Source organism: Idiotropiscis lumnitzeri, chromosome 8 (genome assembly GCF_059441095.1).
Source record: "Idiotropiscis lumnitzeri isolate Australia: NSW breed Sydney's pygmy pipehorse chromosome 8, RoL_Ilum_1.0, whole genome shotgun sequence".
Lineage (NCBI taxonomy): Eukaryota > Metazoa > Chordata > Actinopteri > Syngnathiformes > Syngnathidae > Idiotropiscis > Idiotropiscis lumnitzeri.
The window spans coordinates 6062756-6080768 of NC_142398.1; the positions used below are offsets into that span (position 1 = coordinate 6062756).

At 38.2% G+C, this 18013-nt stretch overlaps 1 protein-coding gene across 5 annotated transcripts in view; it reads right to left on the bottom strand.

The window, feature by feature from the left end:
* Positions 1-3763: 3763 nt before the first annotated feature.
* The window catches only part of arfip1 (ARF interacting protein 1), a 16839-nt gene continuing 2589 nt past the window's right edge, over positions 3764-18013 (bottom strand). For 2 of the 5 annotated variants that reach the window (XM_088302065.1, XM_088302066.1), the window contains exons 2-10: positions 16544-16854; positions 13204-13305; positions 12821-12929; positions 12345-12446; positions 11178-11290; positions 10758-10979; positions 8036-8193; positions 6835-7009; positions 3764-6467 (exon numbers count right to left, since the gene is read on the bottom strand). In XM_088302065.1, coding sequence (XP_088158191.1) covers positions 6312-6467; positions 6835-7009; positions 8036-8193; positions 10758-10979; positions 11178-11290; positions 12345-12446; positions 12821-12929; positions 13204-13305; positions 16544-16852 — 1446 coding nt within the window. In that variant the 5' untranslated portion in view covers positions 16853-16854 and the 3' untranslated portion in view covers positions 3764-6311. The remainder of the gene's footprint in view (positions 6468-6834; positions 7010-8035; positions 8194-10757; positions 10980-11177; positions 11291-12344; positions 12447-12820; positions 12930-13203; positions 13306-16543; positions 16855-18013) is intronic. The other 3 variants (XM_088302068.1, XM_088302069.1, XM_088302067.1) reach the window with 2 other exon arrangements.

Genomic DNA, 18013 nt, shown 5'->3' on the forward strand with positions numbered 1-18013 from the left:
CACGAGGATACAGATCACGTGAGGGGTAGACGGAATGAGCGGGAAATCACAAAAGAGACTAGCGTTGATAAGTATTTTCTGGATAAAACTATTAAATATATAAAATGATTACACATCCCCACTATAGAACATATGACACCTAATATAAAATGATTAAGCTTACCCTCTAAAGCGAGCGCGGACAAACTACGGCCCGGGGGCCACATGCGGCCAGTTAAACATTTCAATCCGGCCCGCCAAACTTGAAAAAAATAAAATGAATAAACCTTGTTAATGTTTCATTATCTAAATGCTGTGGTGTGCCAAGGACAGCAAATTTGGTTGTAATGATTTTGTTCATTTTCATTTAAAATAAATGTATTTTTTTTTCTCTGATGAGGAGAAGTTACCAAAACACTCCATCCATCTGCTCCTGCCCTCCCCTGTGTCAAATTGTAGAACCTATTGTTGCCCACCAATCAAAAAGTTTGCCCACCCCTGCTCTAAAGAATACATGATTCCTTATCTAAAATTTATCCATCCATTATCTCAGCCACTCTTCCCCGAGGGTCGCGGGATGCTGGAGCCTATCCCAGCTGTCTTTGGGCAGTAGACAGAGTACATCCCGGACAGGTTGCCAGCCAATCACAGGGCACACAATAAAGAACAACCCTCTGCTCTCACCCTCATACCCTCATAGGAGAAATTTAGAGTATTCAATCAACCATGCTTGTCTTTAGAATGTGGGAGGAAACCGGAGTACCCGGGGAAAAACCCACACGAGCATGGGGGAACATGCAAACTCCACATAGGAAAGCCGGAGTGCTAACCAGTCGCCCACTGTGCAATACTATTTCTATATTTTTGACAACTTTATTTTGACATATTCTAAAAAGGGTCATCTAAGTGGTACCTGAGAGCACCAGGTAGCCGCCAACGGCCAAATGAGTAGCATGGGGACACGTTGTGAAAATATCTCACCAGTGAAAACACAGTTGTTTCCTCAGGACTGTTGTCGTAATGATCATTTGAAAACGCTGGCAGATATTCATAGAAATAAAATGTTGCATATTGATATGTGTTTCCAAATACTATGAGAAATTATTAACAGTGTCTTCACACAAATGAATTCCATTAATTGCTAATTTTAACATAATAATAACTACAGCCTGACTGTTTTTTTTAGCCTGATGCTGAGTGTGATATTTGGCAGAATAAAACTACAATAACCGATTAATCATCCAATTTATTCCCCAGAAAATCTAGCGATTTAAATAACTTTTCTTGCTCCCTAAACGCTTACAACAATAAAGATATGAAATACAGGCAGAATATTTTGGCTGTTTTTCAATTCTTTGTTCTTTAAAAAAAAAAAAAGGGCCAATTATATGCTTATTTTGGAGTGTGTTTGAACCTCATTATCTTGTTCTTGTCGGTGTTGATGTGTACAAAGACAAATGAAGATAAATAATCATCCGATTTCTTGGAGGCACGGTATGCATTCCTGTTCTATGACAAATTGACAAGTTCTGTATCGATAGTTATTTATTTCCAACGGCAATGGACCACGCAAGATATACCTCACAGCTTGCTAGATCCTGAAACTAGGGCTGCTACTTGGATGAGGAACCCAAAACAGTAAGCTATAAACACAGTAAAATATTGTTGGAATTTAGTTACCAATTAAATGCGAGTTACTCGGGAATAAACCCTTCATTAACTAAATGTATTCAACGCGTGTTTGTTTTTATATTCAAAAAAGGAAAATGCCAAATAAAGACTCAACAACTGATTCAAGTTTTATTCCGATAGTTTCTTCAATTCTCTGGAGCTCAGGAAATATTACAAGTCATATATCTGGGCTACTTTTCTTATCCTCGCGAGGACCCGCATCCCCAGATGGATGCGGTCAAAAAATGGCGGTTCTAAAACGCAGCCCTCACAATTATATAAGGGTCCCCTTCACAGATTTCTCTATCATAGTTCAGATGTCGGTTGAAATCGCTCTCCCTCTCTCCATCTGGTCCCGTGCTTTATCCCAAGGCCAAGGTCGCCGCCTTCTGGTAACCTGCAATGTTGTCTGTGTGTGTGTATGTGTTCAGATCTCAAATTGTCGTGTCTTTAAATGTGTTTTTCGCAATGGTGTCCTCGTGACCCCTGCAGTGTCTTATTAAAAATTCAGTGTCTTGGGCTGCGCTGTCTATGTAGCAGATGTGCTTTATCAATTTTGTTATGTCTTTGGCAGAATATGAAGTGTTGTTTGTCATCAGTTGTATATGCAGACTGACTATGTGTGTGTGTTGAAAATGTGGAGAGCAATTCATGAAGTCGACGCAATTAAATGAGATGGTCTGTGAGAGCGGCACTGCCAACTACTGGAGTGGATGTGCAATTACACTTTATAGTAGTACATCGGGAAAAAAACATGTTCCCCAGGGTCACATGCACCCCCCCCCTCCACTATTTGAGAAGCACTGTACTAGCTGATAGGTCTCGGTTATAAACATGTTTATTCTGATTCACAACTTTTTCATGTGATCATAATGACAAAATTGAACTGGAAATGACAACATTTGAATTTGTAAAATGGTATACGATTTATTTCAGTTCCTTAAATCAAGCCATACTGTAATTTTAACTGTATTGAATTGTTTCAAGTACTGTAATACCTCGGTCATCGCGGTTAATGGGGACCGAGACCACCCGCGAAAACTGAAAATCCGCGAAGTAGCGGCGCACCTTCAAAAATGCATAAAAAAAACATATATATATATATATATATATATATATATATATATACGGGTAGAGAGAGAGAGAGAGAGAGTGATAACAAAAAAAAAAACCTGTAAAATAGGTTGTCTGTTTACAATAACAATTGAGGGTCTAGAACACTGTTCTACCGAACAATTTACTTGCGAGCAACCAATTATCGTTATCAGCTTTCAAAAATAAGCAAACACTACAATCAGCTAACATAATTAGTCCGTCGTTTTGTGCAACAAATTAACATTTATAATTTCTATTTCTGGGGGTTTACGATTACAGTAATACCTGTACATGAATAAAATTGTACCATACCATATAGAAAATGGGTGTAGAGAGAGATTCGTGTTAAACAATCAAACAATATTTAACTTACCTCTTACAATAAGTTCTTCTAAGCGTAGTTGATGAAAAGACCTGTGCAGTACGATGAGGTAATAACGATGAATGACTGCACAGGGGCATGAAGAGCTTTACTGCTCCTCGGATGACGCCGCAGACGATGCAGGAGAAGCTGCAGGAGGCGGCGTAGCGGCTGCAGGAGGATCTTCTGCTGTTTTTTTTATATTTTTCATTTTTGAATATTTTTTTTAGACCCGCGAAGCACTGAACCCGCGAAAGGTGAACCGCGAAGTAGCGAGGTATTACAGTATTACAATTTTTTTGTTTATAATACAGTAATACATAAATTCTACAAGGAAATCCGATCCTCTTCACGTAATCCTAACTGGAAAATTAACAATTATGAATTGTTGTACCTTTACAATATATTGCTGTAAAATGTACACTGATTTATTGTTATTCTTATTACTGATTTATTGTCTTAATTCTACAGTATGTTAATTTCACAGCCATTTTTTACAGTGCATGACTTCACAGCCCAAGACCTTACAGGTAAGCGATTGCTGTCCCATGAAAAACCAGCCCACTGTTTTCTGAATCAAATCCTAATACAAAATTGAATGTCTATGTCTGTCTGAAAGTTAACACGCACACACACACAAAAAAAATCTAAATCACGAACATTATAAGAAAAACCTTTATTTTCTCTCTCTCTTTTTCTTTTGCTGTGGACAAGGTAAATCTTGGAACATTCAAAATCATTTTAAACCCAACACATTTTCCCAATAATTTTTTTTCCCGATACAAAGATACTTTTAAACACGATAGAATTTAGAATATTATTCAATGAAGTCTTCAGAAAAACAATTTCTAGACTACAGGGTAAAAACTAAGTAAAATTACAAACATATAAAACTTTTTTTATACATCATTTTTGGAGTATCAAACCAGAATCACCCTCGCAAACTATAAAAAGTCAGCGGTACAAAATTGAGCAAACAAGAGACTGCTAGTTATAAATATGAGTGTCGCAAAAATATACTTTTTTAAAACTGTTAAATCAAGAAAAGTGTTAGCAGCTTAAAGCGGAGTTATGCTGGTCTTTCAAAATTTACATGAAACTTTTTTTTTTTTATAGATTGCTTTTTTAATTTTTAGTATAATCTATCATACATGACTTTTTGTAATTCCTAAACATATATTTCATGCTAAATTTAAAACTACAATGATTTCATACATTGTGAAGTAGAGGAAGGAGTTTGTATTATGGAGTGCCTTTAAGTTTTTCTTTACAACATTTAGCATGTAGCATATAACGGAAGCAAAGTCAAGGCACATTTTGTCAAAACATTTAGTTCATCTTCATTTTCTCGAGAAAAATAAGACAGAGGTCAGCGCTGTGGATTATATGACAAAATATTTTAAATTGTTTGAAAACAGTTATGCTAACAATATTGCATTGGTCAAAAATGATCATAGAGGACATGCCACACGTGCAAACTGTTAGTCTGTTAAGACGCAAGAGTTCTGACGCGTCACCGTAGCATAGCAAGAAGGCTTTAGAAGCGTTATTTCTTCCCTCATGTTACGATGGTTAGCTGTGAAAGGATAAGATAGACTTTGCAGACTCTCATGAGTTAAATGGTTTCCATTTCATGACCCTTAAAATCTGAGGATTACAGTTGTCTTGGTCAGTTTGTTATGATGAGAGCATAGTCGCAGCGTTAGCATACCATAGACGATACTTTAGGCTATTATGTGGTCATTAAAGTATTTGAATAAATGTTCAAAAATAATTTAAAGAAAAAAAAAACATTTTTGCATTCACAAAATAAAATTGTCAATTTCAAAAATAGAAACATTTGTTTGTTGAGCTGTCAGGAGAATATCATGTTCCTTGTTTCAAGTGTCAATGCTAAGATACACGAGGCAGAGATAATGACTCTTCAATAACTTTCATTAAGTGACAAAACCTTGCCTAATGGTGCCGAATATATCAGAGAAATACACGGAAACAAATTCTCAAATTTTCGTTATGGTCAAAATGCGTTCAATATAGCGTCACTTCGCTTAAAAACTGCAAAACTGGCATCTACCGTCATATAGCCACACACAAGTAAATTGTCCATTGGTAAGTTATCACACTGTAGTTCTTAAGTAGGAATTTGCTGGCTAAATTAATTTCATTTACCACTAAATTACATAATGACTACAATTAAAAAAGTCTGAGCTAGACTTGCATAAAGGAAATAAATCTGTGAGATTTACTTTAAGTGTTTGAGTCTTTCAATCTATACCGTTTCATTTTCTCATTCGACTGTCATCCTAAATTGTGCGATCTGACGGCTTTGTTTGAGAGGTGTCAAACTTCAACTTTAGACAAGGATTTATGTGGTTTACAAAAAACAAAATAATGGCCAACTGTAAAACTGATGGTGTGTTTAGTTAGGTTAGCTCAATCAAAAGCGAAACCAGGTTAGCGTTGCTTAGTTTGGGATAGCATAGCAACTGCAAACAAAATAAAGCAGCTTGCTTCACACAAAGAAAATGCGTTGATTGTGAGTTAGTTTCCTCAGTGCTTGTTTCTTTAAACCTGGAAAAAGTTTTTCTGGATTGTTGTACTATGCTATGTTAACTAAGCCTTTTTAGTCAAATGTTCCTAACTCCTAAAATTATGATTCTGTCCAAGAAGTCATTTTCTCTTAATACGTGTAAGGAAAAATCGGCTTTGTTTATAAAAAATAAAAATAAAAAATAAAAAAAATACTTATTAGTAGCAAATGTCCTCAATTTCACAAACCTTTATCAGGGGTTTTTCGCATCATCTAATAATTTTTAAATAACCTCAAACTTGTGTTTATTGTTACAGGAAGAGGCGTTTGAGGCCGTGAGAGAATTGCATGGAATGTTAATAATGGTCTCTCATACGCAAAAACGATGACACAAACGTTTTTTCAATTCTTTTGGGTCACAACATTCATATCGCTGCTTTACAAAAAGGCATTTTTACAGCTTCTTCAATGTGTTTACACTGCAGTTTGAAGGATTTGTCAAACGTCAAAAGTGCATTTTTCCCCAAAGATTGTAGCATTGAAAATAACATGTCTGGACTTCTGCTTCTTTGTTGCTTAAAAAGATTGCTTTCAAAGGCCATCATTCCTGACAGGAGAGAGGAAAGGGGCTGGGGGCGGATCCCTGTAGGTTTCACTTTTAGGTTAGACATTTTCTTAGTGCTCTTCTAGCCAAGATGGGCGATCGACGCCGGGCACTTTCAACTTTATGTGGAACTGCTTCAGCGTTTGCTCTAGCTGCTGCTGGTTGCCTGAGTAGTAGGCAGCAATGGCGTTGTGGAAGAGGATCAGCTGGTTGTGCAACACCTTAACCTATAACGACAGCAACAACAAGCAATAAGTGCAGTTGAAATTACCAGAAGAGGACAGAGCAATTTGGAGACTGCCAGCACAGTCTAATTTCAGGACAAGCCGGGCTCTAAAACCTCCAACATCACAATTAAAAAAAATAAAAATAAATGAAAATTTTTGTAAATAGTTTTTAATTTTAGTATTTATTTTATTCACTTCAGCAAAGCAAGCGCTTGTGTTGTCCTTATTTTGATGACTTGAACGTAAATATTCAATTACATGATTATTAATAGAATATCTTCACATATCATGTAACTGTGTTCTTGTATTTTAGTACAAATGTGATGTAATGTGAATCCTGCCTGTGTTTGAGTTTGGAAAAAACAACCTTGTTCTCCTCCAGGAATTTGAGTTTGACGGAGACGCCGTTGCGCATCTTCTCGTACTTGTCGCGGTGCACCTGGAACAGTTGCTGAGAATGTTCAATCTTGGGCAGGGTGGTGGTGTCGCGCGGACCCAGGTTCAGCTCCTCCAGATCTGTGCGGTACGCGTCGTACTCCACCCTGCCGATTGACCATCAGACATTAAGTTGAAGTGGTGCAAGAAGGATGGAACATAACCAAGTTAGTATGGCGAAAATGCAGGTGGCTTCACATTTGTATGTTTGCTGGTTGGATTATAACTACATTTCAACACCTTAAACATAGCTTACCAGTCAGTCACTAAATAAACCAAAATCTCCACACCGTCACTATGTTCATTTGCTTGTCTACAGTCTGAACACTACGCTACGAAGGAAACAATTTAATTTATCAAACATGAAAGAAAATTTGCTCATGACTTGTTTTTGAATTTCCAGAGTGCTAGCAAGATGATTTCTACCATAGTCAAGAATTACGCTTTATTAAAAAAGCCCCAAAGCCAAAATGAGAATAACTGTTCAATTAGCATTTGAAATTACACACCCTCATCAGAATGAGCCACAAGCCAAACTGAAGTTAATAATTTTTTGGGTGTTTTTATCGTGACAAAAGCGCAACCGCTAGCATATAATAAAAAAAGATGTTACTGAAATAAGACCGCAAGCTTTGCAACAGCAATGTTTTTGTGGAGGTGAATTTCAGTGATTGACCGTGATGATGCAACCACAGGTTGCTTGTTGTTTTGCATCTTAACAGTTAGAATTTTTGCATCGATTCTATTTTTGATGAGGGGAAAATGTCGGCGCTACTTGGGCAGGAAAAGCCACCATGCAAGGATGAGAGTCTGCACTTTTATGTAAAGTGAAGCTAGAAGGAAGCTTTTGGCTGTTAGAAAAGTACAGTTGCTTGTTTACTTTCAAACATAGTTTGTTGCAAGTGTGGTGACGTCATTCACTGTTAAGTATGTATTTTATGTTTTATATGCATTGTGCATTGGTACAGCTGCTGCTGTTGTGAAAGCGTTATTTAAAATAAAATAAGTTAAGACAATGCCTTCCCCATTTTGTTTTGAAGAAAACTGGAGACCTGTTCAACTTGAGTTGTTAATTTGTTTTCACAAAGTGTCCACAGTCTTGGATAAACAAAGGTAAATGTTGAGCGGATTACCTGGCAATCTCATACTGCTTGATATTGATCATGGTGTCCTCGATGGTTTTGTCCACAAGGGTGTTGACGCTGTCGATGAAGAAGGTGATGGCACCCAGCAAAGTTTCCCCGTTTTTGGACAAAAGCTTTTGGGTGTCAGCATTGAAACCAAACTCCTCCTGAAAAGAGTAAAACACTGTCTGATCAATGATACCAAATTACTATTATCCAAGTGAGATGTGAGCCACATTTTTTTTAAATCATCCATTTCCTATTCCGCTTATTCTCATTAAATTTTTGAGTAATTTGTTGTTAAGAAAACAAAACAAAATATGAGTAAAATAAATAATTATACATTTTTTAAACAATTGATGAAAATAGGGCGCACCATATTAAAGAGCGCAGCCATGTCAAAATATACCTTAGCCTAGCATGTATGCATGCTAAAATATGCTAGCATGTATGCTAGGTTTTAAAAAAGGCACCGAGAGCAAAAAAAGAGTTTGGTTGTACTTTATTGAAATATTTAACAATGTACTCACAATATTTTTTTTTATTCCTATTTATTTTAGTCCTCATCCACAAATCCATCAGTCCTCGTCTTCTGTAACCCAACCGAAATGAACTGGGCAAGTTCTTCATCAAATACGGCAGGTTCTCTCTCGTCATAGTCAGTCAGTCAGTCTCACTGCCCCTCTGATATAGTGCCGGCTTTTGTGAAAAACTCAAACAGCAGACGCATTAACTTCACAGTCACTTGATCATGCAATGCTGATGGAGGCAAGTTACTACTCAACACACTATGTACTGTCACAGTGTTACATAAAAATCTGAACTTCCATCCGACATCAACTGAACAGCATACCAGAAAACAATGAAACAACCAAAACATGGAACAAAGAAATACAATTAACACAAAACATGCATCTGTCATGCCATTCATATCCCAAGCGCTGCAAAGCATTCTGGGAGTGCTTTAGCCTCAACCAATTAGATGACCGGTTAGAGAGATGTCGTGAGCGGTGTGTTTTGGGCAGCGTTTGTTGTGTAAACGCTTAATCTAACCTGTGGTGTTGCTTGCTTGCAATAGCATCAATAATAGGACAGACTACATCGTGGACAGCTGCCCTTTTATCCAGCTTTCCCCAGCACGTCCATACATGTAAGTGCTCTGTTGTCAACTGACTCTCATCTATAACCTTCACCAACAGAGGGTACTAACACACTGTAATGTGTGCAGTACTGCACGCCGAGAGCAACTTTACTGTCTCCATTTAGATCGTATTCAAGAATCCAAGAAGGCTATTATTAGTACAGTCTTTGAATTAAATTTACTTCATATTTGGTGATTTTGCATCAATTCCAAGATATTATTCAAGTAAATTTCTGTTAAAAGCTTTGCAAAAAATAGTAGTTGAAAAATGTGATTAATCATGGAATTCTTTGTGATTAATTAGTTAAAAAAATTAATCACTTGACAGCACTAAAATATATATATATATATATATATATATATATATATATATATATATTTATTAGTATATATTATATATTAATATATATATATTTTTTTTTTTATTAGGGGTGCAACGATACATGTATCTGTATTGAATCGTTCGATATAGTGGTCACGGTTCGGTGCGCACTGGATCAAACATTGACAATGAGGAGCAACGCTGCCAACTCCGCTTTTTATATGCTGGATTGGCAAGCGCAGACTCATTCACTGTACGTTTTATGTATACTCGACTGATAAATATGAATTGCAGAAAAATAATTTTCATTTAATATATAAAATAAATAAAGGAATGTTCTGATAAATATATATATATTTTTTACATACTATATATATATAGCCTATATCTTTAACCCAAGAGTTTAAGTTCAAGGTCCTGTTTTTGTTTAATAAGTTGTTGATGCTGAAAATATACTTCACAAGATAAGTATAGTCTAAATTGTATTTGTTAAGGAGCTGTTTATTTGCCAAATGTGCTGTAATCTATTGCTTAGAATGCACCACAGAAGATGGGTCATTTCTCAGGTAATTTTTTGTATTCGTACAATATTCTTATTTTTTTTCATGGTGTTCTTTTTTTAATATGTTGCTAAGTACGCGCAGCAGAAAACGAGTCAGGTGTTGCTAAAATAGATTTAATTAAATGAAAAAAATGTGTGCTTTTGAGTTTAAACAAATGTAAGTAGCAATTTTTTTGGGGGGGGGGATTTGGGACTTATAGGGATGCCCTATGGTCGTTAAAATACGGTACTTATTTCATGTGGCTTTAATTAATGTACTTAAAGGTTCATTTATTATTAATAACGAAAATACTAGTCAAATAAAAACTTTCCCATATTTTTAAAAAATTGGTTAATTTATTGTAGATAAAGTATTTTTTTTGGTTTGATATATGTTAAAGTTAGTTAATTTATTTATGATCTTATTGAATATTAAAACAAAAACATTTTGTGTATGATATATTTTATAATTCAAATCATTATGTATAAATATATAAATCAAATAAAATGCAATATTGACAATTAATTACTATTTCATGATATGTGTTTCAATTGTTTTTGAATCTCAAATTAGTTGGCCCATTTTAAAAATCTTCATGGTTGGTGCATCTTTTCAGTTTATCCATTCAGCGGTTGCCACAGCGATTCACTCATTTAAAACAAAACAAGAAAAGATTTGGCCTTTGAGCTCAAACGTACAGTATGACTTCGAGATAAAGGCACTCACATGAAGTTCTGGGGTCTTGAGGCTGAGGTCGGCAAAGGCATCGCCAAGCTGCCTCTGCGTCTGCATTATCTGCGCCAGCTGGGCGGCAAGCGTCTGCGCCAGCTTTATGACGTTCTGGTACTTGCGCTTGTTCTCACGCAGCACGTCAATCTGGGCCTCCAGATCCAGGTCCACTGTCTTGGAGCCGCGGCCGAGCTTCTCAGATAGAATCTGGCGGGTGCACTAGAAAAGACGGCCAATTCAAACACCAACTGAAAAACAATGTGAATAGCTCATCTCTAATTTCTTACATTTCTTTGAACTAAATGATTATAATATTTAGCTAAATTAAATTTCAACTCGTTGACAAAAAAAACAACATTAAAGATGGAGGTGTCATGATAGCCTGATTAGGAAAAAAAAAATTCTAAATAGTATTACTTTATACGTGTTGATGCTCCACTTTCTCACAAGGTCAAGTTTCTCCATGGCTGGACTTTTCATGTCTTCGGAGAGGACCAGTGGTCCACTCGATGGTTGTGTGTCCTTAGCATCTGTGCGATTAATAAGAATTATTCAATTAGTACGTGAAAATGGGTTAGGCTAAATGCTGCATCGAGTGAGGTAGAGGGAGCAGGTGAATAAATATGAGACAGTAGGAGAACAATTAGTCAAATAGTAATAGTAGTAAAGCAATCAAAAACAATAACAGAGCCCTGAAACTGATATCATGCTACCACAAAACTGCTGTTAGCTTTCACAAACTCTAACGTAGCTTTAAAATGCTCCCTGATGCAGCGTTAACTTTTGTACCCCAATTCTTTAAGTACTTTGGTAACTTCTGTGATATTTGCTGGCCAACTTCTGTAAGTGTTGTTAACCTGGGTGACGTTTGCTTATTACCTTGAATACACTTTGGTAACATTTTACATGATAACTTCGCCAATATTCTGTGATGTATCCCTGCCAATTTTGGTAAACTTTTGAAAAAGATTTCATCGAATTAGGTCAGTTCTGGGTTTGATTCCAGAGAGATTGTTTGATGCTAATTTTGGCAACTTTTTGCTCACTCATTTTGGTTCAAATTAAATTGTTTTTACATATGGTGCAAGACTAGAGTAACTTTAAAAAAAAAAAAAAAAAAAACATTACCTAACAGGGCTTTCAGCTCTCTTTCCCTTTTACGAAACAGTCAGATGTATTTCTACTTCCAATGTTTAAATATAAAACATTTACGTCATACTTTTCTGGATAACCCCTTAACACATTTTCAGCTTCAGAGCTCATGTTTTGCAAGGACAAAGGTTGCAAGCAATCTGCAAATCTACTGGCACCACCCTGTAAGTTGTTTAGCCAAGTCACACTCATGTTGTGGCTTCCAAGAGATTTAGATCATAGCGGGCCAATGTCCAATATCAACAAAAAATATATCAATAAGGCACAGATTTGTTGCGAAGGGTAGTGAGGCGTTAGGATTGATTGAGGAGGTGATTCGGAATGGAGCGCAACAGCGGGAATAAGGACAGTGGGTAAGAAGTCCAAGAAAGGTACGGTCGCTTAGCCTGCGGTTAGTTTGCATTTCTATCCCTGGCCCGTTACCATAGGTACCTGTCTCCGCCTGGCTCTCGCTGGAGGAGCGTGCCAGGCGGCTCGCGACAGCCAAGCTGGGTGCAAAAGGAGCCACAGGGGACGTGGGGAGGCTCGACGACCCTGGGAGATAGTCACAATTGACATCGGAAGTTTTTGCATCATCAGGAGTTTCGCACCGATTTCCTCCATTGTTTTTGTTTAATGTTGATGAAAGCCACTAAACAAAACCCGATGTGGAGCCGGTGTCAAAAACACCGTAAGCGCCCATGGCAACATGTATTACCTCTCCACAGAGAGTGTCTCATTTGCATTTCTAACAGAAGGATGAAAGCAAAATAAGGCGTCAGGGCAAAGATGAGAGGGGACTCATTAAATTCAAATGACGTCCACCTTTAGAAATAAAATGTGTAAAAGGACACATTGCCTCACAAAACGGTTTGTTGCAAAGATCCTCACTGATTCCTAATTAGACAATGTTCATCCATATAATTTACCTTTATACGAGCCTGATTCAATGATGCCTTCTGTCGTTGATGCATAGTTGCCAGAGGGGACACAAGACTCTGGAAGGTCTGCGAATGCCGGCTTCCCTGGGAAAGAGTCCTGTGGAAGAACATTTGAGTTAAGAGTAAAAAGTGTGTGGACGTAGAACACCACAATATATTCTACTACTCGTCGAGTGTAGCAAAAAAATTGGCATTCAGACTCAAACAAGACGCAACCTTCAGAAACGCTAGGAATATTGTTGTTCAAAGTAGACGCAGTTGCAGCTGTAGTAGAAATAGTAGCAGTAGTCAGAAAAGGTAGTAATTGTAGTGGTACAAAGTGTCAATATTAAGTCTGGGCTCCCACTAATGGTTGTGGTTTGAGGCCTCACCCTGCCAAACACTTCCTCCGGGCTCTGGTCCAGGTCTCCGTTGCTGGTAACTGCGATCTCAGCGGCCGAGCTCCTCTGGGATTCCTCAGCCATGATATCCCCCTGTGATGAGGACAGAATTCAATTCTTGTTTGTTACAACATCCTGAAGACTATAGAGACACGCAAAGGGTGTGGGCTGCCATCTTGTGGACGTTGACTATAACTGGGGTTCAACTACTGGAAAACAAGCAAACCAGTGGTCTCCATCAGACATGACATCATGGTTTTTCCCTTCGTGTTTGACTAGAAAACATGATGGGTTCCAGGTATAAATTACACAAAATTGTGTCTATTTCTGGGAAAGGGGACCAAAACTTGTAGATAATTGCGCAAAAAAAAAAAAAACAGGAAACATTCTTACAGACTGACAAAAACGAACACAAAATATAGACGAAGACCGCAGCATCGATACGGTTCGCAATAAACCATTTTGTTCCATAACTGCAAATCCAAATGATCTACCTTGTCAGAGATTACTTTGGACCATGACCAGTGAATGGGCTACCTGAGAGCCAGGAAGCAAGATGTAGGTTAGAGATTAGACTGAATACAACTATAGATCGATGAAAACAGTTCATTGGATCACAAGGAAACCCACCAACCAGGAAACAAAACCAAAGTCCACAACGCCAAGGCGATAAAACACTCGACATGTGCGGCAAACACTTTTAATGTAAGTGCAGTGTCACGCGACAAGCCCATATATACTTAAAGAGCCACTTGATGCCGGCCTGCTGGTGGGCGGCAGAAAAAGAAAAGGCTCTGGCAATTTAACTCGTCAAACCGCCAGCAGGAGATAAGGCGACCTTGCACACCATAATCCGCTCAGATGCACAGTTGTAGCTGGCTGTCGCACGCATGGCCAGCCAAGCAGCAGTGTATTATTTAATCAAACAATGGTAGTATATAAGAATTGAATTAAACATAACACTTTGAATTCATTGACATTTCCTGAAACATTGTAGTTTCAAGCTTTAATAAAACTTCCAAATGGTTTGAAAAAAAATGTTAAGAAGTTGGCACTCGTTTTGCCAATAGTGCTAAATTTAAATGGTTTAGACGGCGGTCATCAAGTTATCTCTCAAAGTAACTCAGGCATGGATGATTTGCGAAGTAAACGGGTTGCGGAAACAGTAGCTTTCTGTTTTGCAGCAATTTTAATCACCAAGTAGAGCGATTTTTGGAGCCTTGAAGAGATTCTTCGCCAGGACGTCAATGTATTTCACACTATTCACAGTCCCTTGCACGAGGACAAACTACAAGGACAGGACCAAGGGAAACATCCCCATTGCGTTATGTTACCACGTCATGGTACCTTCACGGAAGGGATGGTATGAGCTGGATCATCAGCTGTGTTGGCTTTGTGCCAAACATATCTTATGGTGTTCAAGCCAAAAAGTTCAATTTTCGTTTCGTCCGACCGTGTCACTTTCCCACATCGCTGGAGGTTCTTAAACATGTGTGGTAGCATACTGCACGTGAACCTTGAGATTTTTTTCCATTCATGGCTGCTTCTTTGCAACACACCCATCCTTGTCTAAAGTGTGGGATATTGTGGACTTGTGTACATTAGTCCCAGCAACCTGAAGAGACTTCTTCAGATCTTCAAGAGTTACAGAGGGGTTAGCGCTCACTTCCCTCGTCTTGCCTTTTGAAGTAATCTTGGTGGAATGTCCCGTTCTTCTGACCTTCGCAGTCGTACCATGGCGCTTCACCTTCTGGCCCTGTGATGCAACAGCACTTTTGGGCGCATTGATGAACCTGCGTTGGATATATATAGCTATGTCCTGTGCAAAGGTTTATTATTGGGCACAATTTATAAGGAGTAATCAAGCCTATACAAGTCACAGGTGACTAAATGCAGCCTAGTGACATGGTGATGCAATACCTTATAGTGTGCAATCATTTTCAACTCAAAACGTGGGTGCAATGGTGTGAATACTTTTGCAACAATGGAATACAGACTAATGCAATCCATCTAAAGTGAAGCGTACTCAAACAAAAACAGTGATGGATTGTTGTGTTTTTGCCATTTCCTTTGACGCAAACAGATGAAACCCACTTTTCCTCCGTTCTGTGCCGAGAAATTGAGTGTTGCTCGTAGGTATGAATATTTTTGCATCCCACTGTATTACATTATAACATTGTACAATTTGACATTGGGTTGAGGCCAATGATAAAAACACACCTTATTCCACCAGTTAACAACAATGCACTTGAGGTAACAGGTAAAATGTAAGAGAATTAAGGGCTGCAGAATATGCAGTGACTGTTTTTTCCCCCCAAAAACCCAAAATTAAATAATGATCAATCCCAGATTAAAGAAAAGAACCAAATCATCATCATCCCAAGATAGATGAGCAAGAAGGACAAGGTAAAGATTTTTCCGAAACACCAACGCAATGGATAATAAAGCCGTTTCAAGATCGCATTCAAGTCAATTCCACAAAGTAATGATGAGAAACTCATCAAAATTAAATGGGACAAATTCAACCAAAGCGTTCTGGGGCCAAATTATGGATTTAGTTGTGATTTTTCTTTGTCTTTTTTTGCACCTGAGAAGGGTAAGGTGAATAACAACTGGCAAAATTCCAATCCCTTTTTAATGTTAATGGCATGTAGGTCAAATAACGTCTCTTGACAAGTCTCCAACAATACAGTATCATAATTGGCCATACTCAAAAGTTCTGAAACTGTGTCGTCATTAAATTAGCAAAACTATCACTCAAGAGTTACGAAACCGTGTCGTCATTAAAATAGCAAAACCCTATCATGCCACTTCCAACACCCAGAATTTGAACTTCCAATTACATACCGCCATATGAGCTCACAGAGCTAAGTAAAATTCATATCTATATTAAGTCAATTAAAATAAAATGTGAGACTATGATGAAGGTAAATCTCTTCAGAAAGCCAGACAATTAGCTTTAATTAATTATCTTGAACATAAGAATGACTGTTAAAAATGCTACAATGTCACATAAAACAATATTGTGCGTATAATTCGCTGTATTTATTTAGGGGAAAAAACGTTTACATTGTAAAAGTAGGGCAATACAATGAATGTTTCTTTTAACAAGACACAGTCAAAATACAGAACAGCAACACTAAAACCAGCTCTATCGCTAACACCCCAAGCAACACGACGACAACATTGAAAACCAAAATCACATCACAAAAGCCAATCAAAGAGTAGAGTGATTATTGGAATCACAGGGAAGAAGAGAAACCACCACCGCAAACCAGAAACAGGAAGCACTAAAAGGATATGATCGCTCACAGGCGAATGTCAATGTCACCTTTGTCTGAATGCCATCATCTCCAAATTCCTCTGTTGCGTCCACAGTTGGGTGTCCACCATTTTCTACACTTAGGGCCTCATCCCCGCCCTGGTCAACATCCTCGCTGTCACTCACTGACTTATCCTCAGCACTGTCTATACTAATGTCATACAGCACATCGTTCCCTGACACGCTATCACTACTCTCTACATTTGGAGGAGACGGTGTTGGTGATGGGTCACCAACGCGCGGACTCTCCTCATCTTCCTCACGAGGGTCCTCTGCTGAGGTCTTGCCCGATTCTGTGTCAAGACTACCCTCAGACATACCTGGAAACAGACAGAGAGGAGGTTATGCACAAGTCCATGAGGTGGTAAATTAGACCCAACTAGGCCTAAACACCTTGTGGCGTAATCCCAGGTATTTATTTCTAATATACATTCAACATGTTTCAAGATTATAACTGAAAATATGTGCAAATACTAGGGCTGCACAATGTGCGGTTTGAACAGCGCGATTGCGATGGGCGCATGCGCGACTGTTACATTGTAGAACGTGCAATGTTTTTGTCTGTTTTTTTCCTTCGAGCACGCAAAATTTGTTTAGCTTCATAGAAACAGCAAACTACTGAATGCTCTACAAAGCCTGTCTCGATCACCCCTTCCCTCCTGCCAGTCAATGGCCACTCCCCCACCCCCTCCACCCTGTGTGCTCAGAAAACACGAACAGGCGACATGGAAGAGACAGCGGCGGCATTTAGTCCCCAAAAGAAAGTCAACATCCGAAATATGGAATTATTTCGGCCATAAAAAGGAATATACAACACACAAAAAAATCCTCCGCCGACAGTGCCTCGCCGTTGTTGCTGCAACACAAGGTAATACAACAAACCCGTCCGACCATTTGAATGCTATTACAGCTCATTTATAACCAGTTCAGACTCATTAGTGGGACCCAATGTAAAACCATCTACTCAAAAAACAATGACAGACACCTTTATTATGACACCTTATGATAAGAAGTCCAAACAGCATCGACAAATCACGAATCCAATAACTTTTCACGGGGCGAAAACTAAAGTGAAAGCAATTCAACGCCGTCACGAAAGAGAGGTTTAAAAAAATTTATCTGCACGCTCAACAAAAGGTAGAAAATGCCGTGGTGCACGTATTTCTATCAAGTGGCCATCCCAGAGCTGTCTAACAAACAAAGCAAAGTCTTCCCAAACAAGAACTATTTGAGTCATCTGGTGAAAGTATTTCCAGTTTTAATAACGCAATGTACATCGCAGCCTCCCCAAAAATCTCAATGTCATTTTTTCCAATATTGTGCAGCCCTAGCAAATACAGTGAAAAATATGTAGTATTCTACTGTGCGGCAATAGAGATCTATTTTCATGACGGGCATACATCTGCGCAGAGGCAGCTTATACCTGGTGTTGTAGATTCCTGAAATGAGTGAAAGCAGGCGTGCAATAGAGAGGTTTGC